The sequence below is a fragment of the Sander lucioperca genome, chromosome 2 (assembly GCF_008315115.2).
Source record: "Sander lucioperca isolate FBNREF2018 chromosome 2, SLUC_FBN_1.2, whole genome shotgun sequence".
Taxonomy (NCBI): Eukaryota; Metazoa; Chordata; class Actinopteri; order Perciformes; family Percidae; genus Sander; species Sander lucioperca.
This window is the reverse complement of record NC_050174.1, coordinates 42,722,628-42,750,153: the sequence shown is the minus strand read 5'-3', so window position 1 is coordinate 42,750,153 and position 27,526 is coordinate 42,722,628. Positions and strand designations below refer to the sequence as shown.

Sequence of the window (27,526 nt, the reverse complement as noted above, 5' to 3'; positions counted from 1 at the left end):
GTCTATGGCTGGAGTGTGGAACAGCTGCTGATCTGCCTGTCAGATGATATACTGCCCCCACATTCATGTGCTGAATTGCATCTTGCAGACGCGTAGCGTACATTTTTCTGAAGACGTGCACAACCTACGCTCCAAAAGAAACGCAGGATACGTGTGGCAGCCATTTTACGTATGCGAACGCTTGGTTAAAACCGTTCTCTTAATACATACATGGTTAAAACAGAGACGGTCAATACATCCATGGTTATAAAAGAGATGGTTTAGTATAGATGATCTTTGGTTAAAAGCAAGTATGCAGCGGTTTCTAACCGAGGGGTCGTGAGATGATTTATACTTTTTTTTTGGGTGAAATATTGAATACTTTGACCAGTTTGGGCCTCAAACAGTTATTTAAATGAAACCATGTGAGAAGTTTAGAGAAGAGGAAATGTCTTTTGTGGAACTGCTAACAACTCAAAGACATGTGTATTTTCATCTGAATTGTAGTGGAGCTTTTATACAGTCTATGTAGTGGAGTAGAAGTATAAAGTAGCATGAAATTGAAATACCAAAAAAAGTAGGCTGCCTCAAAATTGCACTTAGGTACAGAGCTTGAGTAAATGTACTTGTACTTGTAAAAATATATTAAAGACTTTGCATCTGTGTAGCTTTCTACTGGGAAAAACTTAACCAACTGCTTTCCATGGAGTCTTTGAGTCTCAAGGTAATGGAAACTGCATGCGTGGGTGTGAGACCTCAGTCTAACTTGTATAACTATATAAGAGTGAGAGAATGTGTCATTGGCGTATTGTCAGTTGAGAGTAGCCTGGGAAGACATCTACAATGTACATGAAAGGAACGGGACTGTTCGATGTCCTCAGATTACATAAATGTTCCTGTGCATCCAGCGGAACCTGGCAGTTGCGACGCTGCTCTCCTTGCATGGGTGAATATCACTTCAAATGTTGTTTTGCTCCAGAGACTTACAGGGAGAGTGATATCCCATATCTCACTATCTGACAGGAAGGAACAGGACATTAGCAATCCAGATTAGCAAGACCAGAACCCATCAAACAACTCCCATAAATCCCCAAATCATAAACTCCTCCCTGCAGATGGCCTCCCCAGATGATGCCCTTTTAGCTCCTGCATCAGCGTGAGATAAAGAAGCCTCATTTTCCAACAACTACTGTAATTGTATTTGAAATGCATAAATCAACAGTTGCATGCCAGTTTGTCAGATGTTTTGAGCTTGAATGGGTAATTTTTCACCCTATCATCAGCGTCCAAAATGACTGTCTGTGTGAGCGCCAAGTTTCCAAGGAGGAGGGCACAGAGACTAATCTGTATTCACTGTGTTGACAGGATTGTGGTAAAGAGACGGAGAAGATGCCTTTCTAAAAACAACCAAGAAAATAAGAGTTTGCTGGTCTTTCAACAAGTCTTTATTTTTGTTCATAAAAAAGATCATTATATATCTCTTGAGGCATTGTTTGTATAAAATGTATTTGATGCTGGTTAGGAAATGCGTAGTGTACAAAAAAGTGAATCCCTTGTGAAACAATTTAAGATCTGAGAATAAAACACTTAATTATCGATTCAATTTGATCATTTTCAAAACAGCGTTACATGCACAGATTTAGCACTCTGAAGGCACTAAAATGGCATTGCTTCTTGTAAAACATTTAAACAGCGCACAGTAAAGTGGTAGGTTGAAATTAACCTCAATTAATGCTGCATAAAAATAAACCATCTCTGTACACGCTGGGTGTGCAAAACAATGGGAATATTAAAATTAAATGAATAGCAATAATTTACACTTCAATAATGAATTGAAAAAAAGAAGAAAAAAAAAAAAAAATCTAAAGACCTGAAATATAAAACTAAAGTGAACTTCAAAGGCATTATGTGTGTACCATACAGCGTCTAGGATTCTTTAAAGGACTAGTTCCAAATGTTGCGAAGAGAGCTTATTTACTTTCTTGGCAAGAGTTAGACGAGAAGTTCGATGCCACTCGCAGATCTGTACGGTAAATATGTAGCCTCCAGTTAGCTTAGCTTAGCATAAAGACCGGAAACAAGGTGAAAACAGCTAGCCTTGCTCCGTGTGAAACCCCACATAACCCCTCGTAAAACCACATTTTTATTTTGATATAACACCTTAATTAGTAAGCTTCAGTGCTGGTAGGCAGATTTTGTTACTTTTATACAGAGCCAGGCTAGCTGTTTACTCCAGTTTCCAGTCTTTATGCTAAGCTAAGCTAAGCTAAGCTAAGCGAAGCAGCTACTGGCTCCAGCTACATATTTACCATACAGATGTAAGTGTGGTACAGAGTATCTAACTCGGCAAGACAGCACATTTCCCAAAATGTCAAACTATCCCTTTAAAGAACAACATACTTCCACTGAAAACAAACATCAACGTGATGCAGTTTGGAAGCATCAGTTACAGTATTCAGTTCATCATAAACATCAAAACAAATGCATAATCTGCAACACATTCATTAATGCCATCCAGTGTCTCTGAAACATTGTGGTTCGGGGGAAATGGGTTTGATCAAAATATTACTGAACACCATCATCGGACACGAAATCACTACATTTCAAACATAGTTACATTCTGTACATTGTATTCCCTGCTCTTGATCAAGTTTGACATGTGTCTAATGCAGCGTGTTCCTGTTCAAATATGGAATGCCGGTAAACAGGGAAAAGAAGTCATCCAGTGTCACTCCAGCACATAAAAGCTAAATATTACATTGCAGCATTGGTCATTCCTTTTCCCTGCGAGTGATCAAGTCTGTACTTTTCTTTTCTTTTTTTAAAGCATCAAATCACTGTTTCATAACCTCTTAAAACACACACTCAATCTAAGGCCGTAGTGACCTTATGTTATGTACCCAAAATCATATATCCATTTTTGCGCAGTAGTACCCTCTTATGAATATAAACCCACATAAAATTCTTTCTGCGGCTTAAAAACAAAACATCAGCTAAAACTTGAGAACAAGAGGACTGCTTGGAATTATTAGTGACTTGCAGAAGAAAGATTGTCCCCCCATCCCCCCCCGCTGAAAATCTTGCATACATCCCACGTAGACGGTCCTGCATGTGTACCTCACTGTGTTGTTTCTGCAATGAGTCTGCGCTATCATCACAGCCAAATCAGAGAATTAGTGGAACTTTAAAGCCTGTGCGGAGGTGTAGTCTTAGTGGGGGGGGGTCTGCTCATATGTGGGGAACATCGACTTCCGCGTTTTCGGAGGCGGCGGAGGAGGCTTGCTCTCAATTTTCATTGGTAGCGGAGGCGTGAACTGTGGGGAAGGAGAGACGAGAGTTCATGTTAGGACTTCAAATAATAATAAAAAAAAAAACGGAATATTTTAACGCTTACACGTCATTAAATATGCATCATTGAGAGGGTGCTATTTTCCCCAAGCAGTCGTACCTCTGAAGAGAAGACGGGGTTGTCAATCTCGTGCGGGTGTTTCTTCGGAGGCATGGGTGGGGGGGTCCCTGGGGTGTCAATGGTATTGACATCATTGTCACTGAGAAGCGATGAAAAACCTACCACAGGAGGGAAGAAAGAAAAGCCTTTCAGAGCGCATGCATCTGTGAGTATACATACGTGTGTGTGTGTGTGTGTGTGTGTGTGTGTGTGTGTGTGTGTGTGTGACCTGATTAGGGCTATAGACCAGAATGTGCTTACACAAGGTTAGCAGGCATGGTATTCTTCCTTTTCTGTGTGCAAGGCATATTTTTTTTAAGAGAAAATAAAATGATGACATGCAGTGCGGTGTTTGTCAGAGCAGTAGTTGTTCTGCTACATACTGGAGCTGCGTGGCGTGCGAGGTGTGTGTGGAGAGGCAGGTAGCGGGCTGAGAGGGTTCGATAGGCTGAGGTGGGATGAAACGCCCTGGAACAGAGACAGGGTAAGCCGTCGGTCTCCTAATTGTAAACTCTTGGGTCTCTGCTGCTTCTCTGGAGGAGTCTGGAATTAACACCGGAAAACAAAGATATAGAAGGCAGTCAAGCATAATGGAGCTACTCCCAATTCCCAACCGAGTAGCACAAACTCAATATTAGGATCATATGGTCGAGTACACAGCTGATATACTCACCTGAGTGGAAGTGTGTTGTTGAAAATAGCAGAACATATGCACACACATACATACATGCATACACATATACAGTGCTCAGCATAAATGAGTACAACCATGCTAAATTTGACTAAAAAGAGGAATAATCATAATCATCTTTTGGAAATTGATCTTAATGCCTTAATTAAAAAAATGAGGAAAAATTCAACATTTAAGGACACCAATTTTCTTTGTGAATGAATAATGTATCGTAAATAAATAAATGTTCTTCCTTAAAATCCAGGGGGCATAAGTGAGTACACCCCTATGTTAAATTCCCATAGAGGCAGGCAGATTTTTTTATTATTAAAGGCCAGTTATTTCATGGATCCAGGATACTATGCATCCTGATAAAGTTCCCTTGGCCTTTGGAATTAAAATAGCCCCACATCATCACATCCCCTTCACCATACCTAGAGATTGGCATGGTTTTATTTCAGTTAGCCTAATAGCTGGTTTGATTTGCATTGAGAGATGATTTTATGGAAAGTGCCCCATGCCACTCTCTAGGTATGGTGAAGGGTATGTGATCATGTGGGGCTATTTTAATTCCAAAGGCGAAGGGAACTTTATCAGGATGCATAGTATCCTGGATCCATGAAATGTTTTTAATTTAAAAATAAAAATCTGCCTGTCTCTATGGGAATTTAACATAGGGGTGTACTCACTTATGCCGACTGTATTTTAAGGAAGAACATTTATTTATTTACGATACATTATTCATTCACATAGAAAATTGGTGCCCTTAAAGGTTGGATATTTCCTCATTTTTTTTAATTAAGGCATTAAGATCAATTTCCAAAAGATGATTTTTTTATTCCTCTTTTTAGTGAAATTTAGCATGGGTGTACTCATTTATGCTGAGCACTGTGTGTGTATATATATATATATATATATATATATATATATATATATATAGATAGATAGATAGACATAAAGCCTTACCTCATCTGCATCGGACTGTCTCTCCAGTAGGACCTGGGATTTGCTCACGCTCCATTCCTTCCTGTTCTTTCGAGCAATCCTGTTGTCCTCCTCGGAGCGGGACAAAACCGAGGTCCTGCGATCGCTGGGACGGGACAACAAGGAACTGCTTGTGAACGATCAGGGGCAGAAGAAAGAGATGCAGAAAGATGTACAATCACAAAGACATTTTTTTATATTTGAGACAGAAAAAAAAATCATCAGTGTTTGCAGAAAGCAGTCTCTGTAGTGATGGCAACACAATGTCAGACAAAACCAGACATGGGGGAAAGGTAGATAAAGGAAGCAGGGAGAGGATGCCAGGGGACTGACTCTTGGGAGGAAATGCAGGAGGGACCGTCTGAGGATGCCGAGCCGCTGGAGAGGCCTGAGGAGGCGTTGGAGAGGGTTGAGACAGTAGACATGCGACGCAGGGTGGAGGACAGGATGTAGGGCATCACTACCGAGCCCACGCGACTCTTCTTCCTCTCAGTGAGAGAGCAGGGCTGGGACACACAAATGGGATTAAGCATCATCGGGGAATCTTGGCAGGGGAGGAGCACAATGACAGGCAAAACTAGAGTCGCAATGGACTGACTAAAGCAAGATTTATGGTCCTGCGCTTATATAATGCACACTCTGCTTTGAATGAGAAGAGTTTGATAGGAAGGCGGGAGGGCCAATAGCTTAATTTGGCACCCTCTTACATTAAATTGAGTTTGTGGCTGGCAACGCACCAAGGTTATGACGCCATAATGCTTCTCCACTTTCTCCCGAAGGTCCTGGAAGCAAGTAACCAGACGGTTGTGTAAGGGCTTCAGCTGCTCCGTCGTCTTCTCCCCGTGGATGCGAATCCCATCTGCCAACAGAGGGATCTGGAGGGGAAGACGGGCACTTAAGTATCACAGAATGGGTTCTGCTTTGAGGCCAGTGTCAATGACAATGACGGCGGAAGGATTTACCTGCAGGGCGATGAGCTGTTTAAGGACCTCAATGCGCTCGTGGTCCTCGGGGTGATTTTGGATGTAGGTGTCTGTAAAGAATGCCTACAGAGGATGAAAATTGGGCAGCGTTTTAAACAAACTAATAAAATATAGCTGCAAGCAACAAATGAACAGGTTTCCGCAGCATGACAACGAGGCCACAGCACTTCCCTTATGAATTCAACTTTGTAGCTAAGAACAGGCTCGAGGCCAGCCAGAACTCATGTTAAAGAAACATGAGATTTACAAAAGCATATGATGTATGTTATCGCATGTTTACAGTTGTATGATTTATCTGTTATGAGTGTAGTTTGGCACAGCCGTTTTTTTTCTGAGAAAAAAACATAAAAGCCTTCATGTTTAAAACGCCCTCGGATTGAAATAACCTACCTGTAAATATTCGATCCGTTTCATCTCTCCACTCCTTCAAAAATGCCATGTCCTCTTATTACAAAATGAAGTGCACCTGTCCATAACACCTTTATATCACTGTAACTACCACTGGCCATATTACTCATATCCAATTTAATTCTTACTCTGCCTCGTCCTCCGCCTGATCTTGATGCCTTTTTTCCCTCCGATATGTATTGCTCTGTTTTATTCTTTCTTTGTTTTTGTTTGCTTGTTTGTTGCTGTTTTGTTAACTGTCTTGTCTAATTGTGATTGTACGGGATATTTTATGTCTCTAAGGACCCCCTCGAAAAACGAGATGTTACAACTCAAAGGCTTATTCCGAATAAAAGAACTTCCAACCTGACCCTGATTCAGCAAACAGCTCAACTCTAAACAAACACAGTGCAGTACAGGGCTCTGTACTCTTAGTGTCCGTCTTCCTTGTCTGTCTTTATCTGTGTATGTGTGCGCTCAGCTGAAAAACTGGCTCGTTAAACAAAAGAAGTCAAACCTTCTCGTAGTTGGAGAAGCCGCCCATGACAGCAGGGTCAACGATGCCGCTGAGCATCATGGACAGCGGGTTGATGGACAGCGAGCGATCGCAGGCTTGCTGCTGCACCAGGTTACTCAGCTTTTCATTGGCCATCTCCATGGTCTCCACGGCGTTCGCCAAAGGACTGATCTCCTCCTGCACATCAAGTATAATACGATTTTCTTTTTTTTTTTCTTTTTTTTTTAAAGTGAAAGACACTGAAAAAAGAAACCACAAAGCGTCAAGTTGGCTTCTTACCACTGAGACAGATTTGACTTCAAACCATTTCAGAATCCCTGGGAAGCGATAGGCTGTAATGAACGTTGTTCTCTCGATCCACATGGTCTGTGGGGCAGAATTAATATCAATAAAATATTAAAAGGGTGACATTTGAATGTATTTATTAATCTTCAGAGTGAGGTATGCGTAGACACAGGGTTGATTGTACTTTTTTCTCCCAGTATTTATGGCTGTGTGTGCTTACACTTATGAGATAGTACTTTGAAGTAATTAAAAAAAAAAGAAATACTCACTGCAAATTCATTGTCTGGGTCCTTTTCACCTTTCCTGAAGGGCCTGGAATACTGGAACTTGTCCACTTCATTGGTTCTGTAATAGCTGCAAAAGAACAGGGACAGTGGTGAGTTAGCAGAGAACTATAAATCCCAAGGTGTTCACGAGAAGATAAATCAGCCTTTAAGTGTTCCGTTACGCACTTTAATATCTGCTCTGGAACCCCCTTGTCTTTAAACTGGTGCGGCACGGTGAGAACAGGCTTGACAGTAAAGCACTGGATGTCTGTGAAGTTCAGCTAAGGATAAGACCAGGAGTAGTGTGGAGGAGCAGACAAAGCAAAGTTGCATTGTATCAGATTACTTGTTTTTTTCTCCTGAAATTGTCAAGCAAGTCTACAGCCATGCTAGCGGCTGTACTTAGTAGGCCTATGTACTTGATGGTGACGTCGGCATGCAAACACGCTCACAATGACAATGCTAACATGCCGCTGATGTTTAGCAGATATAAGGTTTACCATATTTACCATTTTAGTGAAGCTAATTAGCATGCACACATTTGCCAATAAGCAATAAACACAAGTACAGCTGAGGATGATGGGAATGTCAGTGGGAAAGATTTAGTCATGAACCAAAGTATCAGACTTATTTAAATACTGACCTGATGATGGCACTAGACGACGAAGTTATGGGTAGGTTGTTTTTTTACAATTCATCCTATTCACATGACTTTTCCCATTACATTTCATGACTATTCATCCAATTTAAGCCTCATTGCCTTCCCTTGAGCCCTGCTGCTAACATGGCTGCAATGGGCCTTATCATATGAGGACTAAAGCTTTGATTTTCTGCCCGAACACGATTGGGCCTGAACCAGGCCGTAATTTCTCAAAATTCCCCAGGGCTTGAATCGGGTCGGGTATGCGCAAAGTTCCCGATGTTTTTTTTAACGCAGACCTTATAGTCTGTGTGATGTAATGAATAATGTATGAGGCGGTGTACCGCTGTGTGTGACCCCCATCTTCTGGATATATCTATTCAACTTACAGCTGGAACACACCGGGCGCGTAAGTGTCGCGTAGCGTAGATAGATGCCTGATCGTGCGCCTGGCCATTCATACCAGACTCATATTTCTACGCGACGGTCACAAAGTGACCTTCTCCTCTCGGCTCACTCTCTCGCTCGCTCTCTCACTCTCTCCGATAGAAAGAGACAGGATGAGTGGAGAAAACTGTGGTAATTGTAGCCTATATGTGGCTGTGTGTGTGTGGCTGTGTGTGATTCTCTCGCACCTGAAGTCAAGATCAAGCCAAAATCACCATGTTTTATTTTAAATGTTTTTTATTTAAAAAGGTCCTGTATGTGATTACCTGCCTGGCTTGACACATACGCTCGCGTCTCGCCAAAACTATCGCTGCAGCACGCGGGCCGACGCAGACGCTACGCACCCGGTATGAAGGTACAGATTGGATAACATGGGCGCCGAAATAAAAATAGCTGCGCTGCTATACACGATGCTTATGCGCCCTGTGTGTTTTGGCTGGTACAGTGTGGAAATTCAGTTGTTTTTTTTTGGGGTTTTTTTTTTAAATCGGGATCTGGCCTAAAACCTGGGGCTCGGGTCAGAAAAACTATGGAGGTTCATGTAGTGTCCAGTCTGATTTTTTTGGGCCTGGTCATACTGTAGCTCTAATAAGGATACGCTGTCCAGGGGAGTTGCTGATGTTGTCTCCAGGGCGTGCTGTGCTGGTCATCCGTACTGCATTGGGGAACTGAGAGAGCAGCTTTAGGCTGAAGTCTTCGAGCCACTCGTACTCCTTGCCTCGGAAGATGAACATCTTGTTCTGTAGGGGAACATTTGTGTGCAACACAACATATGAAACTCAATAAAAAATGACTGTACTAATAGTTTCCCAGGCAATCTGTTTTTTAAATTTTCTGACGACACTGCCATTCTTAGTCTGCTTCACCAGAACTCAGATCCATCATTGTACTTTACGGAGGTTAACAAATTTGTTCTGTGGTGTGACAAGAACCATCTCACCATTAACATTAAAAAAAACTGAGGAGATGGTGTTTCACCCTCGGTCGGTGGGGGATTTGTCCATTCATAGGGAGGATATCAAAACAGGTCACTTCTTATAGGTATCTGGGTATCCACCTGGATAACCTCTTAAGCTGGAGTGACCACGTAGATTATGTATGTTCCCGTTTACAGCAAAGACTGTATTTTTCACGCAGACTAAGGGTGTTTGGTGTCAGCCAGAACATCATGTTTTTATTTTATCAAGCAGTGATGGATGGAGTGTTATCAGGTATGGGATGACGGCGTGGTTTGGCAATCTCTCCACACAGTCCAAATCAAAGTTGCAGCGCCTGGTACAGACTGCTATGAAGGTGATGGGGAGGACTGATAAGCTCTCCCTTCAGTCCATCTATGAGCAGTCTGTACTTAGGCGCGGAGAGTATTGTTGGACCCGTCCCACATCCTTCAAACGGAATACGAGCTCTTGCCTTCTGGTAGAAGGTACAGAATCCCTAAAACTAAATTGAACTGTTTTAAATATTCCTTCGTACCAGTCTCCATCAAAATTTTTAAATCAAAATTTTAAATAGATTTCTACAATTTGTAATGATAGGCCTGAGAAGTGTGCAATAACTCGGTGTTCTGTATTTTTTTTTTTTTTTTTAACGTGTATTTATTGTCTGTAATAGCAGCTACTAGGGCTGTCCTCAACTAAAGAAATTCTTAGTCGACTAACACTTACATGATTTTGTCGATTAATCGATTAGTTGATGTAATCGACAGAGCTGTGCTCTTTGAGAGGTGATTAAGACTAGAAAAGCACAATATAAATGTAGTTAATGAACCATCTGTAAAACTGAGTTTCTCCACAATTAATCCTGCAAAAGCACCACTTTAAATCTTGTGCTTACCAGAAATGTGCTCATAAGTTTCTTGGAAATGAGTAATTAAGCATGAATAAGCATAAAAAAATGACTCATCAACTAAAGAAATCTTAGTCGACTAAGACCAAAACGACCGATTAGTCGACTAATCGACTAAGAGGTGGAAGCCCTAGCAGCTACTACTATGTACTACGCATTTTTGAGTCCATGACAAATTTCCCCTAGGGGACAATAAAGTATATTCTATTCTATTCTATAAAAAGCTAGAATTATGATCAAGCTTATTTCCCATAATATATGAGAGGTGTGCTTCTGCAATGCCGTGACAGGACTGTATTCATTCTGACATTCCCTTGTGTCATCAAAAAGCCAATAACCTTATTCGACATTATTGCACATTGCCCGGGGAAATGTTTAAAAAAAGCCAGATCATTGCATGAGCACGGTGCATGATGGTTTCTCTAAGGCTTTATTTACTGAAGTAGGTAAATATTTCCTTACCCGGAGGAAAGAAGGGAATCCAAGGCCATAGTATCCCACAGCAAAGTACTCCGGCTGTGGCCGCATTGCATGCATTATATTCTGATAGAACTGAGCTTGTTTTTTCTGAGGACAAAGAAGATGGTAAGACTGCAGAGCATAGTGGTAACAAAATAAAAGCATTCATAATAAATGAAATCTAATAACATCTTCAAAAGAAGAATGTGGTTGCTGTCTTCTTTGTTTATGTTATTATGAGAAACGCTTATTGGAGCACAATCATACTAAACGGCTAACACTGAGAGACTTAATAAATAGCTTCTTCAGAATACAATCAAGCACTATCTGGGTGCAAATGAGTTGGGTAAACACGCACGCACGCACACACATACGCACACACGCACAGACCTCTTCTCCATCTCCTCAATCAACTACCCTCATCCTTGCACAAGCTGAAACACAGTTCTTGTCCACTACTTTTACTGAAGCGTTGACAATAAAATCATCAAGGTTGAAGTTGTTTTCATATCAGTTTACAAAGCTTAGAAGTTTTAGGATGGCATGTGTCCTCTTACCAGCAGCTGGCTCAGCTCCATGAAGTCAAACATGTGGCTCTCGTGCATCTTGGCCAGCTGCTTGCCCAACTCAATGGCCTTCTCCCACATCTGAGAAGACATGTGCATTGATCAGTTAAAAGGGGACATACAACAAAAACATACCAACACAGGAGCACAACCTAGACTTTGCCATCTGGCTCCCCCAGCTGTCCTCTGTGAAAGGCCCACCACGTGGCTTCGAGGGAAAACAGTTGATAGGTGGCAGCCAGTGAGAGATTTGAATACTGACACACCACAGGGCTTAAGTAACTTCCCAACCAGTTTCACAATGCTGAACCTGTGACGCCAGCTCACAAGCAGAGCAGTTAATACTCACCTTGCCCTTGTCCAAATAAGATATGATCTCAAGGAAGAGCCTCTCCTTCAGCTCCTGTTGGGTCCATACATGCTTCTCATGTCCAGGTATGAGATGAGGCGCGCAGGGTTTGTCAGACCACTGAGGAAGCAAATGATCAGAAATCAACATTCAGGTGAACATTTAGAAGCACTGTAACATACAGTAAGTAAGGGTAAAAAAAATAAACATCTGATTTTGTTAAAGCCAGGGAAAAAATTGCTGATGTGTCCGAGACCTCCAGTAATTCAGCATGTAGTATCATAGTGTAGGACGCCTCTGTGTAGTTCTCACAGTCCAGGTGCAAATCTCGCAGCTTGTACAAGTACCTGGTTACAAGAGCACATTAGTTAGACACAGTTAGCCCTTTGGTCCAAGAACCAGATGCTCCGCACCTCTTTCTCACTCACCGGATGTAAATGTCCTCCCGCTTTTTTTCTTTGTAGAAATTCTGCAGGAGAGAAAAAAGAAAATCTCAATTGCACACTCTTAAAAAAAACGTTTTCTCGGAAGCAATTTGCAGAACAGCCCAGGTGATGTAATGTATGTAATTATGTAAATGCACAAACAGGGTTAACCCTGTTGTAAATATAAGCACAGGGCGTACCAGCACATTAACAGTGCAGCTCATGCGGTGCTCGGGACTTTCGTCATGTGTGATGGTGCGGTACGCCAGCAGATTCTCCAGCAGGCTGCTCAGCAGCAGAGCCAGCTCCTCTCCTGACTGGGACAGGAATCTGTGGCGTCTGCAATGCTCCAGCAACCTGCACATCAAAAAAAAAAAAAAAATAAAATACTTATTTAGCTACTCTTTAGCTTTAATGGGCTATTTCCAGTTTATCAGTATGTCAGAGCCTGCCTTTTCTCCTGACGAGCACATCAAAATCTTGTAATCTTGTACATTCTGTTACCAAGGGGTTTCTATTGATTAGAGGTTGCTTACAATTCTAAACAGCCCGTCTTGCCCTTCAGGCTCCTTGAGGCTCCTTGAGGACTTTTTTCAAAAACACAATCATAAATGCCTTTGTTGTATTTTAGAAGTACTCCTATTTGAATTCCCTATCACACAGACCAGAAGGATTTTTTGAGCGGCGTATTGCACTAAAACAACTTTTAGAGTGAAAGAATTATTTTTTTTTTGTGATCCGCTGCTCAGCCTTACGTTTTCTCCAGCAGGACTTTGTACTGCTCATCCCCTCGGCCTCCTTCTACCTCTTGATCCAATTTCGTTATCAGTTCGTTCTCAAACTGCAAAGACAAGAGGGGAACTTAAGAAAACACACAAAAAAACGAAACTTTATTCTTAATTCGTCACGTAGAATTCACGATACAATGTAGTGAAATTAAAGTGAAATAAAAAAAAAAAAAAATGAAATTACTGCATTTAAGCCATCCTAAGTATTAGGAGCAGTGGACGTATAGCTGTACATACAGCATCCGGGGAGCAACTTGGGGTTCAGTGTCTTGCTCAGGGACAATTTGACATGTGGTCGAAGAAGCCGGGGATCGATCAACCAATCTTGCGGTTGAGGGGCGACCACTCTACCTCCGAGCCACAGCCCATACACATCAATTTAAATAAAGTTCTGAACTTCTAAAAGGAGCTTTTTACCATTTCAAACGTGCGCCCAGGGCTGAAGTTGTGCTCACATTGCATCATATCGAAGAAAATGGGGAGGGTCGCTTTCCTCAGTTCAGGCTCAGGCACCAGCGTGACCTTAAGAATGGGCCCGACCATGGCTGGGATGAACTTCATTTTGTGGGGGCCTGAGGGACAAGAAAACATTATCACGCAGAAATATCATAGTGTGATTGGAGAAGGCAATAAGCTGCATCTTCACTTCTCAACAAACAGAGGACAAATCTAATAATGTGGTAAACCAAACAACAACGCACTGTGACACTGGACAATCAAAAATATTGTCTTGCGATTCCCCCTTGGATCGCTGGCGGCTGCTGAATAAACAATGACACAAACTCTATGATAACAGCAGCATTATCAGATGATGCAAAAATACTCACCGAGATTGTACCACATGTCTCTGATCTTAAACCCAATGGACTTCCTCATGTCTCCGTATCTGTGGCACATTTAAATCAAAGCACTGTTGAATTACGGTTTTCTCCATTTAAAATCATCGTTTGTTGATGAACTGTAAATAATCTCACTTGTTCAGTATCTTATTCCGTTTCTCTTGAGAGAAGGATTCCAGCTGCAGTGTCTTGTGGGTGAGGAACGCCACGGTCAAATGAAAGTAGTTATTCCACAGCTGCGAGGGGGAGCAGGGGTTTTCAAATATTAATACCATAATTACCTTCTCATAACGCTAGCTTTTGATTTTCTGTTAAATAAGAAATGTAACCTCTACCCACGCGAGGGAAGACAGAGACGCACCTCGAGTTCAAAATGCGCCTTGTCCAGGAAATACATGTTGAGGACGTCGGAGTACTGGTTGATGGCCCTCAGGAAGACCTGCATCTGCACCAGGTTCATGATCATCCAGTCGGCGGCGAAAACGTCTCCCATCAGGTCCTTAAACATGATGAATGTCTCCATGAGGAAGTCCTGAGGGCAACAGAGGAACAGAGCATTGTCGCTTTAAAAGAAATACAATCCGTAATATCCAAACTAAGCAACTCCAAAGCGGGGCTGCTACATTATCAGGCACACGTAACGATCCTGCGGCATAATGGAGAGCCACTGACATCCTCATCATGTCAGTCCAATCCATTGCATGAAATGTCTATAATCAATATTCCCTTAAGGAGCAGTAAGTGGCCTGGGTGGTTTAAGGCCTGTTATTGATGAGATGTTTCAGGACGATATGTAGCCAACGGGGGAGGAACCGGGACACTTACAACGATATCCTGTCTTGTCTTGAAGGTGCTGATGTAGTGGGCGTAATGCCTGTCATCCATTTGCTTCAGGATGGCCGTCATGCAGGCGAGATAGTGGCCCTGCCGCACAGGAGTCAAATATTACTCACATGATTTTCACTTTGTCCAAATAAACACACGTTCCTTGTTGTTTTTTTGTTATGGCTCTTAAAAGATTGGTACAGAAAACTACTGTATTTAGATTGTGTTGATGTCAGTGTGCTTGATATTGAAATGAATGCTGAGGACGTGGTCGTCAAGGACATATTTCTGCTGTAACACCACAGCGTGTCTCACAATGAGAGGCGAGGATCTCTCCATGCTGATGACAGTGCGATTAACCCTGCGAAGGAGCCGCTCCATTATCAGCTGAACGTGCCCTCTGGTTGGACCCTGCACACACAGAACAGCTTTAGGTACAATTACCCAGGGACACAGACGTGCTACAAAGTGTGGGCGGTATCAAAGGGTCGGTTCACTCAAATTACAAAAAGAAAAAGGAAAAAAAGAACCCATATTCTCACTTATTTGCAAATAGCTTTGCTTTGTGTATATATTCGTGAATAAAATGTATTTTGTGGTGCTCCCAGACACTATTAAACAAATACATTTGAAGAAATTGCACAACAACAACAGAGGACAATGCTGTGAGCAAACTAAATTCCATCCACCTCACCATTGTATTGGGGTGGTAGCAGAAATCTTAGAACCAAATATCTCAAAACCTAGGCAAATAAAACTCAAACCATCGGCATGGCTAGATATATTATCCATTTTAAACCGCTTATCTGTGTCTAGGTCCGGTGGCAGCGGGCTAAACAGAGCAGCCCAGCCGTTCCTGTCTTTAGCTTCGTCCTCCAGCTCCTCCAAGGGAACTAGGTACTACCATGCCAGATGGAATCTGCAATTCCTCCAGCATGCTGTAGGGCTGCCCTGGGGCTTCCATCCAGTTGGACATGCCCAGAAAGCCTCTAAAGAGAGGCCCGGATCACCTCTATTGGCTCCTTTCCATGCAAAACGGTAGCAGTTTTACTCTTTTTACTCTCTGCATGGAAGTCTGAGCTGTTTACCTGATCTGTAGGGTGAGCCCAGCCACCCTGTGAAGGAAACTCATTTTGGCCGCTTATACCCACAATCTCATGCTGACTCGATGTTTTCTTCTATAATTTGTGTACCGACCCTTTCAAATTATAATCTCTGTGTCTAAAGTAGGGCTGCACAATATATAATTTTTTTTTAAATCGTCATTGCCATATCAACTGGCGCAATAAACACGTTGCGAAAGGCTGCGACATATTGCGAAAGACATTTAGAGATGTTTTTTGTGTTGGTTGAAAGAAAATATCAGTAGGAAATGGCACTTCAGAATGTAACTCTCTTTCTTTTATATTCAATTCAATGTTCAATTTGGTCAATAAAAGAATGTTGGAAATGATTTACTTTCATTTGTTTTAAATTCAACGTGCAATTTGTTGTATTTTGGCAGAATACTGAAAGCAACAGAACTAAATACACTTTGATATCCGTTTATTTATCGCCAGAAGTTGCATATTTTCCTCATAAGGTGCAGCCCCTAGTCTAATGGTGAATTCGGACTCCTCACCACGTCTTTGCGGTCCAGGTTGTCCAACACTGTGCTGAGCAGTTGGGCGCAGGCCTCATGGTCCGGTTTACAGGAGTGGTCGTCCAGCTGCCCACTCAGCTGGTCAGTAACAAGCGGCAGAAGGACATCTCGACAATCTGTGACAACGCAGCAGAGAAAGACTATGCTCGTTGGATCGCACAACACATTCCTTTAATGGAGCTGACCTGACAAACTTGTGTATGTAGGTGTGATACGGAGCAGTTACGTTTTTTTTTTTTTCCCTCCCTTCATCTTGAGTAAAATGTCATTATGTGGTTTTTGAGCCTGGAGGACTCCTACCTGGCTGCCTGAAAAGGTCACTCTCCACCATTTTACACATGCAGCCCAGCTTCTGACGCACGAGCTGAGAGTCAGGAATGCTCTCAATGAACTTTGTGAGGAGAACGCTGAGAAGAGAATGAAAAGAAAAGAGACAAAAAGAGGTGCAGCTGTGACAATTTGAATGCCACTCACATTTCACATCCAGTAATTATCATCACAGAGGACTAATGAGCAGCACACATGAGAGGTTGATTTTACAGCCGCAAGAATTGAGAATAACGCCTCCTTTAATCAGAAGTAAATATGATAATTTGCACCGAGTCAGGCAATTATCATTTCCTGCTGTGCAAAGCCTCTGGAGAGTTACCTGAGCTCCACGGGATCAAACGTAGTCTGGATGTCATTAATGATGCTGGGGAGGTATTTCAATATTGCTCCCTGAAAGAGCAAAGAATGAGGACTTGTCAGGCTGACGCACAGGAACGTTTTTTATTCTCTGGTAAAACAAGATTTTTACCGGAGCTTTTTCTCACCTTCTCCCAACAGGGAGCCCACACTTATTTCACAGGTAATTTGTAAAACTTTTCAATAACTTGTCATAATTCCACAGCTGGACTACTGCAGTCATTTACAAGCAACACTTAAAAAAATGCTATGACTGAAAATAAAAGCAACATCTTTACAGTCTGACATTTTACCTTTATTTTCAAGCTAAAAAAAAAAACAAAACGATAATTTGGTGAGATTTTAACAGCATAAAAAAACAAACAGCTACTGGGCACATCAACCATTCTTCCTCAACTTACCTTTATCTTCACCCCCTCGTCCAGCGGTCTGTCCATGAGAGTGTTGAAAGACAGGAAAAGGGTGCGAATGGAGTTGAAGAAAGCGTCCCCGTCCTCACTGTTCCCGTAGAATCTGAGAATCAAGGCCAAGCATTGCATCAAAAGAAGTCATCCTTAGAATGTGAGAGTTCAAAGGTGATCCTTGTGTGGCACGGCTTCTGATACCTGAGATAGAGGACCCGGGACTGTACGATAAACCTGAACAGGTACTTGAGAGCTTTGAGTGCTGCGTAGAGCCTCTCGGTCAGGACAGGCTCCTCGGCGTGGCCCACGTAGTAGTTAAGCACCTTGGTTAGCTTCCTGAGAAAGGGAATGAGTCAGGCATCAAGGTCTGCTGGTAATTTAGGTGTGGGTGGAGAAGAAGAGCAAAAAGACCCACTAAAAATAAACAGAGTGAAGGGGCGTACGTGATCAAAGGTGGAAAATACATAACGATAACTCACATGTAAGCCAAAGTGGCACTGAAGTGCTTGTCGATGTAGGTTTCCAGGACTGGGTTGAAGTGCTGGAATTTGATGTCGCCAATAAGTGTGATTATAAATACCTGGTTATAAACAAGAGGAGGAAACTAAATCAGAGCCATGTCCAATTGCATTACATTACATGTCATTTAGCTGAAGCTTTTATCCAAAGCGGCTTCCAATTAAGTGCTTTCAACCTTAAAAAAGGTACAAACTCCAGACAACAAGAAGTAAGTGCAAGTACATTAGCTTTAAATAAGACAAACTACAAAGAGCCAAATGAAAGTGCAACTGTAATTTTTTTTTTTTTTGGTGGAGTCGGAAGAGATATACAGTACATACTAAATACCACGGATTCCCAACCCATAACATTTTTATTAAAATAAATCCTTTTTTTTTTTTAAGATTTTTTTTCGGGGGGGGCTTTTTTTAGGCCTTTTTTTAGGCCTTTTTTCGGGGGATGCTTTTTTAGGCCTTTATTTCCACACGACAGCTGACGACATGAAATTGGAGATAGAAGGGGAATGACATGCAGCAAAGGGCCGCAGGTCGGAGTTGAACCTGTGGCCGCTGCTTCGAGGAGTAAACCTCTATATATGTGTGCCTGCGTTACCGTTTTATCATTTTATCTAACTGATATCAGCCTCACTGTTCACTTACTTACTCTCATTATGCCCTATCAGAGCTGTATTACGTTATTGCTAATGCAAACCAGATGTCACACTGCCACTGCTTCACATGAAAGCTATAGTGTGCGACTATTTCATATTAATGAACATCCATTACATTCAAGCCATTGCCAAATAAGTTGCTACAAAGCTAATTAAGCTCCACAAAACTCTCTCTGTATTTCTCAGTATGGCTATGTTCCGAAAATTGTGTCGTCCGGCGACATTCGCGCGCAGCAGCTCGAGTGATGCGTATTACGTCACCGCTGAGAAAGGACAACTGCAGCGCTCAGCTTTGGAGACAAAGAGGACATACAAATTACAAGATAATTACCTCTTCTGAGGAGTCCATCATGTTTTTTTTTAATCCTTCGTGTTTGGTGGGGAGGGGGAAGGCTTGCGTCATGTGGATAGGCCGACAGTGTTGTTGTCATTACACAGAATTCCTCGTGGGGGGCGACGGATCTACGCACTATAGCTTTAAGCTGCAGTTGTTAACTTTTATTTTTTTTAAAACATTTTCGCTTTCAACTATACAGTCCTTCCAGAAAAGTTTTTTTGTATTGTTGCGGGCAAAAATCCTTGATTATGCGGCACATTTTCTTAAAAAATGCGATGGAATATGCAGGATATTTATGCAATTTTCTGCGATGAAATTGCGGGAACTTGCAAAAATTGCGGGAACTTGCAAAAACTGCGGGAACTTGCAAAAACTGCGGGAACTTGCAAAAACTGCGGGAACTTGCAAAAACTGCGGGAACTTGCAAAAACTGCGGTTTCATCATGGCTTCATCGCGGGGTTTGCAGCTTTTCGATGATGTTCACGTCGCGTAATTATGTCACTTCACAACGTTCCCAGGGCAACAGGGGAAAATGGCTGCTCTTGTGTGAAGTAAACGCAAAATTTTTCAACTTTCTGCTAAGATATATGTGACTTTTTTGCAACGAAAATGCGGGGATTATGAAATCATGCAAGCCCCGAATTTTTTGCGCGGAAATCGGCAATTTATGTGGCGAAAGTGCGGCGTATTTGAAAAAATGCGGCCCCCGCATAAATCACGTTTTTCTGGAGGGACTGACTATATCTTGACAGTAGCACATGAGACAGATAATCTGTGAAACACTCATGTTGCTCTGCCTTCTCCTGGTGATCCTAATGGCATAAGGAAAACAACCAATCAGAGCCAAGGAGTTTCCAACGCAGTCCACCATGTTGCAAAAAAGTCGAGCCAAAACCAACTGGTTTGTACGCGTTTTCTGACCTGGCCATTGAAACTTCTACACTGTATGGTAAAAGTTATCACCCACTGACACTATGGCCTGATGAAAAAAACTAACCAAGGCATTGAACACCAGGGTGTCATAGGTTTCCTTCTCTGAGGTCTCCATCATGATGTTGAACAGGGCATCAAGAGTGTCCTGGAGAAACTGTGCAAACAAACAGAAAGGTGTTACAAAAAGGGCTATTAAAAAGTACATTATACAACATATATAAAATATAGCAGCATATTATATCATTTAGTGAAGCAGAACCCACTTTGACAATCTCCCCTCCCTCGACCTCCATCAGCCTCTGCAGAATCTGGTCCAGATCTTCAGGGTTAGACCTCCAGTTCAACAGGCCGAGCAAATCCACTGGAAGCACATTAACACATCAGCATGCATTCAGTAGAAGCAACACCGCCTCTGTTACAACATCAGTTACGATAACTGTGTTAAAAGCTTGAAATTTCAATATAAACCTAATTAGATCGACATCAATCCACATTTACACATCAGCAATATATTAGCCACACGTATCAGCTTAATTAATTTCAAGGCAATCTGGGGGGTGGGGGAAGAAATGATGCTGGCACTGCACCTCTATCCGCTGTACAATCTGCTTAATTTCTTCGTTTTTTTTTTGGCATTTTAGGCCTTTATTTTTTATAGGACAGCTGAAGACATGAAAGGGGAGAGAGAGGGGGGAATGACATGCAGCAAAGGGCCGCAGGTCGAAGTCGAACCCGGGCCGGCTGCGTCGAGGAGTAAACCACCTATATGTATGGGCGCCCGCTCTACCAACTGAGCTATCCAGGCACTCCAATCTGCTTCATTTCTTGAAGATGACTTGTGACAGGACATTTTTTAATTAACACAGAGCCTGAAAGATTAGGGAAAATAGAAATGGTGCCCTACGGTACCATTCTGAGTGAGTTTAGTGGAGCAGGTGAGCGAGGAGATCTGGAAGCTGTCTTTAGTCACAGGAATCACTCCTGAATGGTGGAACTGCTTCCCTGTTTGCTTCTCCTTTTCCTCCACTTCAGCCCAAGTCGCTGGCAAGGTGAGATAAACCTTTGCATCCTCTGCCTTTTTCACATCAACCTATGGAATTCATAAAATGGGGAAATTAATCATGAAGCCTATTGATCGATGGAGATCCAATTTCATATTTATTGATTGAGGAGAGATTCATGCATATTCCATCTACCCGCTGTCAGCTTTTCAATACACCGATTTTTGAGTAATTAGATCAGAACAATCTCCTGCTTATTTTAAAGATAAGTGCACTGAATTAAATTCCGTACAAAACCACAATCCTGCAACAGTACCTTATAGACGATAAGTTCATGCCTGCCATCTTTTAACGTGGTCCCGTCTCCTCTCATGAGCCGGACGAAGGCCATACCAAAAGGCTTCTCCGATTTGTCTCTAGCTGAAGGACGCACAGGAGCATAAGATGTGAACAGACCCACGAATAGTCACTGTGGCTGCATAACACGGTGGCAGGATTACACGTGGGTGTTTGTCATACAAATAAGACACGGTCACTCACAGTCCTGGGAGGATCGGTGTCGAAACATCATCCTCAGGTGACAGTGGCATACGTCTTCAATTGGAATTGTCACCTTGCAGGAAGGAGAGAAAGGTCGGGAGAGTTAATGTGAATACAGGATTATTGAGACATATGGAGAATAACAAAAGCTATCTGCTGGGAGATTTGTATGCGTAGCACACCCTGTGCCAGTATCTTCCCTAGAAGATTAGTTCATCGAAGAACTAATTAAAGAACATGCGATATCATGTTCCGAGCGCTGAGCTGCACACATGGGTCCTTGACATGAGCTTACCTTCACCGTTTCATTCCAACAAGGCTGCTTCACCTGGTAGTAAATGACAGACTTGTACTCTGTGATGCCATCATAACCGGCCCCAGGAAATATCACTTTCTATAGGAAGGGAGGATGCCGGTTAGTATACATGATAGGAACCAAAGCACTAAACACAACGGACAACTGAGGCGGACGTTATGTCATTAGTTTTGCAGGTTTTTAGTCATAAATCGAAATATCAGGCAAGTGGAAATTGTGACATGACGATGGCGCAAAAGGAAGAATCAGGCAATCCAATTTATCACAATTCAAAGAGGGACATAAATGTTGTTGAGACAGTTCACTTAAAACCACAAATGTCAACCTCGTCAGGAGGATTTATAATCTGGGCACCAGGGTTATTATAGTAAACTGAAACTAAATAAAAAACTAAAACCTTCGAGAAAAACTAAACTAAAACTATATTGTCAGGTCAAACAACTAATACAAATGAAATAAAAATGAACACAAATCCTTTCAGTTCTAGTTTTTTACAGAAATTGAACGGAGTTGACATAAGGATGTGCCACAACTGCTTCACATGGGACACTAAAGTATCAAGAAGATTAAACATTAAACATCATGGTCATTCCTTTACAAACACACTGAAAACTAACTAAAACTAAAATGAAATTGAAAAGTCAAAACTAAAATACGAATTGAAATTTTTATATATATATATATATATATATATATATATATATATATATATATATATATATATATATATATATATATATATATATATATATATAAAATGTAGTGCTGTCAGTTAAACGCGCTATTAACGCCGTTAACGCAAACCCATTTTAACGGCGTCAATTTTTTTATCGCGAGATTAACGTTCTTTTTGGCCTAGCAAACTTTGTAGTTTTTTTTCACATGCTGTTGCAACAACTAGTAACGTTAGAAAAACTACAACACCACACCGGATCTAGCAGCAACAACAACAACAGGCACGCCGCACACACTTGCTTGGGCTTACGAGCCGGCAAAAGAGTAGTAGGCTAACGTTACGTTTGGAGTGGATGGCGAGCGCGAGACGCCGAAATGGATGCCAATAAGATTCTGAATGGAAAGTTTACTTTTAAAAAGTTGCCAAATGGTTCCATTGACAAGACCAAAGTGATCTGTGTGTTTTGTCGTTGTGAACTGAGCTATCATCGCAGCACGTCCAGTCTGACATACCACTTGATGGCCAAGCACACAGCTGTGTGCTTGGCCATCAAAGCCAGGCGACAATGGATGACTTCAGACAGAAGCACATTTGCACAAAGCAAGCCGATCCACTTTTCCATGTTGATAAGAACATTAAAATGAGAAAAATAATAATGGGACAAAAAAGAAATCAAGGGACATTTAGAATAGATAAAAATGTGCGATTAATTGCAATTAATTGCGAGTTAACTATGACATTAATTATTAATTAAATATTTTAATCGTTTGACAGCACTAATATAATTATAATAACCTTGCTGGGCACCATGAATGTTGGTACAAACTTTTATGGGACCAAAGTGGTGGACCGACCACCGGACATTGCTATCAATAGAACCGGATAAAAAGTACAACATTAACAGCAGAATTACAAGAGTTGTTATAAGGAGATGGTAGCACAAGTAGTCACATAGGGTTTAATTAGAAAAAATAATAAAGATACGTTGCGTTCACTGGTCTACTTTACCTCCACGGAACTGCCCTCATCATTGTGCACGCTCAGTATGACCTCCACATTTTTCGGCGTCTTTTTTTTACCGCGGTCAAACTCTCCCTGCAGCAAGGTTACGTAAATATCATTCCTCACGATTCCTGGAGGAAGGACAACAAATGATCAGATCAGGCGGCTGTGCTGAGAATTTATCTCACGGCTTTGTAAGCAATTAAAATGGACATGGCCGTGGTGTATGTAGAGCAATGCCCAGCAACAAAGACTTCAATCCACCTGGGAGGATGATTTCTGGAAAGCCCATTTTCCTGACGATAGCTGTGCTGCGGTCCACAAAGTGGGGGTAGTCCTTCCTGACTTGGGCAAGGTCCCCTGGGAGGAGCTTCAGGGTCACAAACAGCCCTGCCGGCAAACATGCAAAGAAATTCAATGAGGCAGACACCAAAAGGACCCAGACGGTAGACCTCTCACACACCATTTATTTCCCCTCAAAACAGAAAGGTCAATTTATAGTGAGCCCCTTAAAATCACAGGGGAACACGTCTGTGAGCACTTCGTTTTACCCTGGCCTTTGTGGTTGACCTCCCGCGTCGCAATGACTTTGTTGAAGACAGCAGTGAGCGGCTCATTCTCTCCTATGACTCGAGACGGCATGAGCGGAGACATGATGAGCTGCCTCTGACGGATGTAGGTTTCCATAGCTATCCTGGGGAAGAAAAGCATCGGGGTGAGTGTTAGAAAAATCTGCTGCGGGCATCTCTGACAGGTGACAAACAAATGGACAAGGGAGCTGCAAAAGCAATGTGAGGCTTTCGGGACATTTGACAACATGCACCATTATCCCTTCCTACACCACACCTACTACTATGGTGACTACCACGGAGCGGTTAAAGTCATGTTATCAGAGTTTTTCTCAGTGGCTTTGGCACGATTGTCAAATACCAAAATCATGATTCTCAATCCAAAGTTCAATTAGAGTGCAGTAAACAACTTGTCCATCCTCAATTCTTCGTGCTTTCACTTACATGTCTCAGTATACTGTAGTGGTTTGGTCAGAGGGAGAGGTGGACACAGAGGCAGAGACAGAGGGAGGACAGAGTCTACATGTTGCCTGTACGGATGTTACAGCAGCGACATTTAGCGGAAGGTTTCACCATAACAAAAGGTTTTGGTTTGGGATGAAATGCTGTGAGCAGGCAGAAGCATTTCTATATAAGTTCCTGATCTGCATTACCCTGTTGTATTGATATATCCTCTTTACTGTACAATGTTATTTTTATTATTTTTTTGTATCACTCTTACAGCAAGGAGGTTTCTGTGAATAGAGGTTAACACTGTAGAATATTTATTGAAATTTAATTTGCATTTTGATAAATACCATTCAGTTTGCTGTAGTGGATATTGGACGTCACCATTTACTTTTTAAGTCTAAATGAGAAATAAAATATAGAAACAAATGGTCAGTGGACTTCAGTCCCTTGGATAATTGACAGCCTTGGTTAAGCGGTGATAAAGAGGCATGCCATTTCAGGGCCTGCGATAAACCCGCTGATGATATTATTTACTTCTGACTTGCATGTTAAATGCTTTGACTGCCAAAGTAAGTGTTGTACTGCACTGCGTGGATGTTTTTTGTTTTTTTTATGTTTTGAAACCATTTTTCGGAAAATGTGCTTAACCCTCATGTTGTCCTCGAGGCAAATTTGACCCGTTTTCAAAGTTTTTTTATAACAGAAAATATGGGACGTCGAAATAAGCGCTGAAAATGTAAGACAAAAACAAAAAACAAAAAAACAAACGACAAACGTTAGGAAAAGCAGCAAAAACAATGAAAAAACTGTCAAAAACACTGAAAGAAGACCTACGAACTTTAGAAAAAAGCGCCAAAAATGTCAAAAAAAAGTGCCCAAAACATTGAAAAAGTCACAAAAACGTCGGGAAAAAGCCAGAATATGTTGAAAAAAGTGACCGGAGCGTTAAAAAAAAAAAAAAAACTTTTAAAAAAGCAACTTAAACAACAAAAGGGGGTTGTCATGGTGGACGGGAAGACAACACAAGGGTTAAGCAACTGAGAAAAAAAAAAGTTCTTCTTATGCTCTTTCAATCTTAGAAATCTTAGAAAAACCTTTGTGTTATTAATGTGTAATCATAAAGTTCATGATTATGAGTGGCAAAAATGTCACTCAGTGTTAATGAAACATAAATTCAATTTTCAAGGCTGGGAAGCTTAAACAGGTTGTTCTGTGGTACAATGTGTCTTTTGTAAAGAACACATTTGGAGAGCTAGCATTTATTAAGGAGCAGAGAATTGCATGTCCATTAAAACGTTCAGTCACTTTTACAGAGGAAACCTCACATATGTGCAATCAGAAACTTTAGTCTGGATTAGTATAAAGCCCTCGAGATAGAAAAGGCTTCTGTATTACAGGTGAAAACTAGAATTACTGCCTCGCGGTTCCATTTTTTTTGGCAAAATGTTAGATTAGATTCAACTTTATTGTCATTTAGCAGAGTACAGGTACAGAGCCAATGAAATGCAGTTGACATCCAACCAGAAGTGCAAAAGAAGCATTAAATACCAAAGTGCAGGTTAAGTACAGTATTCTGTGCAGTTATGTAGACGATAGAGATTAATTACTGTATGTACAACAGCGTATAGTTAGATAAATGCAGGTTTTCCAGATTACAAATGGAAGCTATCACAATATTGACATGTATGATTCCAGTGAATCATTTCCAGTGAGAAACATGCCGTCTTCACTTAAAGACTATTTTTACAGAGGACTGACAATCACCTGAAACTCAACGTCAGCTAAACCAATGAGCTGGTGGTGGACTACCAGAGAACCCACTGGGAGTAGTAGCCATGACCGTAGACAATGCTTCAAATATGGATGTTGCTGCAAAGAAGCCACAAACTCTTAAAACACGTGTGCTTCACACACATCTCACACAACCCGGGAGATCTATACAATTACCACAGTTTCGAGGTGGGCACCGAAGATTAGAGTCACTTATTCAGTCTCCGATCAAATGTGAAATATGGTCACAATCTTCCCTTTTCTGTTCCTGAGTTATAGCGATGAATAATGGCTAGAAAAGCGTTTTTGCAGAACATTATGATGTCACAGTGACCTAAGTCTATATCCTCGACGTTCCACATAGAGGTAAAACGTCAGGAAAATTTGGTTTAGATGTCAAGAATCAGTCGAGCTATTTTTGGGGCTATTCCATCTAAGAAATCCCCCCCCCATCCCCCCCGCATTGTGCATGTGCTATAAAAACATGGCCTTGAAGCCCGTCTTTGAGAAGAGCTAACACTCTGCACTACTACACTCAAATTTTTTTCTATATTTGTCCATGAAATGCAACATAGGAAAAGTTGAATTGCATGCTTGAAAAAGATGTAACTGAACACAGTAAGCAAATATGACTCGGGTCCTATTCCAATTCTTTTCAGTTATTACTGCGTGATGTTAGAAAACAAGGTTGAGCAGGTTAACAGTATAAGACGTGTGACAACGTCAAGAAGACTCACTGCTGAAAGGGAATGAAATGCTGTTTGTCCTCATCGTCTGTTTTGCCATGGGCGATATCTGTAATGTCCATCACTGCAACGACAAAGGAAGCATCACAGTTATAAGCTAATTTACCAGATGCAATGCAGCTTTTTGAAAGCAAAAGTAGGAGTTTAAGTAGTTTTAGAAGTTAATTTACTTACTATAACATTTCTACTTCTAAAACAGAAGCTGAGGCAGGTGTTGGATCTCACTTACCTGTTGCCTTGGCAGGGCAGACTGCCAGCATAGTGAAACAGATTGAGGGTTCTTGGTCTCCAGCTAGCAAATGCCTCTGAATTGTTCATTCCACCAAGCTCTTTTCCTAAAGTGATTGTTTTTTTTTTGTTTTTTTTTCCTGGCTATGAACAATGTGATTTCTGAGTGAAACATTCTTTCTGAATTTCTGGTTTCAGTCCATTTGCTGGAACACCAGAGGAAACCATTCCTCATCAAATCCACCAATCATCTGGCCAAAAACACAAGGACGGGTGCTAAACCAATTTCCGCCGACTCCTTTGCCAAGGCAGAGTGGAGGCACTTTCTAGGTCAGCAAGCAGGTGTTTCCATTT

General features: G+C 41.6%; 1 protein-coding gene across 2 annotated transcripts in view; it reads right to left on the bottom strand.

Moving 5' to 3' along the window:
• Window positions 1-1,401: 1,401 nt before the first annotated feature.
• Window positions 1,402-27,526, bottom strand: part of dock5 (dedicator of cytokinesis 5) — a 39,019-nt gene continuing 12,894 nt past the window's right edge. The window contains exons 11-51 of one of the 2 annotated variants that reach the window (XM_031300773.2): window positions 26,936-27,008; window positions 23,961-24,103; window positions 23,674-23,799; window positions 23,416-23,540; window positions 21,711-21,809; window positions 21,416-21,488; window positions 21,192-21,295; window positions 20,784-20,964; window positions 20,138-20,235; window positions 19,939-20,028; window positions 17,915-18,015; window positions 17,637-17,771; window positions 17,433-17,544; window positions 16,994-17,064; window positions 16,645-16,751; window positions 16,324-16,460; window positions 15,018-15,113; window positions 14,703-14,801; window positions 14,239-14,409; window positions 14,013-14,113; window positions 13,866-13,924; window positions 13,456-13,610; window positions 13,006-13,091; window positions 12,451-12,607; window positions 12,254-12,294; window positions 12,082-12,172; window positions 11,826-11,945; window positions 11,468-11,557; window positions 10,914-11,018; window positions 9,205-9,346; window positions 7,706-7,787; window positions 7,523-7,607; window positions 7,248-7,334; window positions 6,969-7,145; window positions 6,044-6,127; window positions 5,819-5,956; window positions 5,415-5,587; window positions 5,064-5,208; window positions 3,811-3,970; window positions 3,428-3,546; window positions 1,402-3,293 (exon numbers count right to left, since the gene is read on the bottom strand). In XM_031300773.2, coding sequence (XP_031156633.2) covers window positions 3,189-3,293; window positions 3,428-3,546; window positions 3,811-3,970; window positions 5,064-5,208; window positions 5,415-5,587; window positions 5,819-5,956; window positions 6,044-6,127; window positions 6,969-7,145; window positions 7,248-7,334; window positions 7,523-7,607; window positions 7,706-7,787; window positions 9,205-9,346; window positions 10,914-11,018; window positions 11,468-11,557; window positions 11,826-11,945; window positions 12,082-12,172; window positions 12,254-12,294; window positions 12,451-12,607; window positions 13,006-13,091; window positions 13,456-13,610; window positions 13,866-13,924; window positions 14,013-14,113; window positions 14,239-14,409; window positions 14,703-14,801; window positions 15,018-15,113; window positions 16,324-16,460; window positions 16,645-16,751; window positions 16,994-17,064; window positions 17,433-17,544; window positions 17,637-17,771; window positions 17,915-18,015; window positions 19,939-20,028; window positions 20,138-20,235; window positions 20,784-20,964; window positions 21,192-21,295; window positions 21,416-21,488; window positions 21,711-21,809; window positions 23,416-23,540; window positions 23,674-23,799; window positions 23,961-24,103; window positions 26,936-27,008 — 4,643 coding nt within the window. In that variant the 3' untranslated portion in view covers window positions 1,402-3,188. Of the gene's footprint in view, window positions 3,294-3,427; window positions 3,547-3,810; window positions 3,971-5,063; window positions 5,209-5,414; window positions 5,588-5,818; window positions 5,957-6,043; window positions 6,128-6,968; window positions 7,146-7,247; window positions 7,335-7,522; window positions 7,608-7,705; window positions 7,788-9,204; window positions 9,347-10,913; window positions 11,019-11,467; window positions 11,558-11,825; window positions 11,946-12,081; window positions 12,173-12,253; window positions 12,295-12,450; window positions 12,608-13,005; window positions 13,092-13,455; window positions 13,611-13,865; window positions 13,925-14,012; window positions 14,114-14,216; window positions 14,410-14,702; window positions 14,802-15,017; window positions 15,114-16,323; window positions 16,461-16,644; window positions 16,752-16,993; window positions 17,065-17,432; window positions 17,545-17,636; window positions 17,772-17,914; window positions 18,016-19,938; window positions 20,029-20,137; window positions 20,236-20,783; window positions 20,965-21,191; window positions 21,296-21,415; window positions 21,489-21,710; window positions 21,810-23,415; window positions 23,541-23,673; window positions 23,800-23,960; window positions 24,104-26,935; window positions 27,009-27,526 lie in introns of those variants that run through there. The other variant, XR_004896454.1, reaches the window with a different exon arrangement.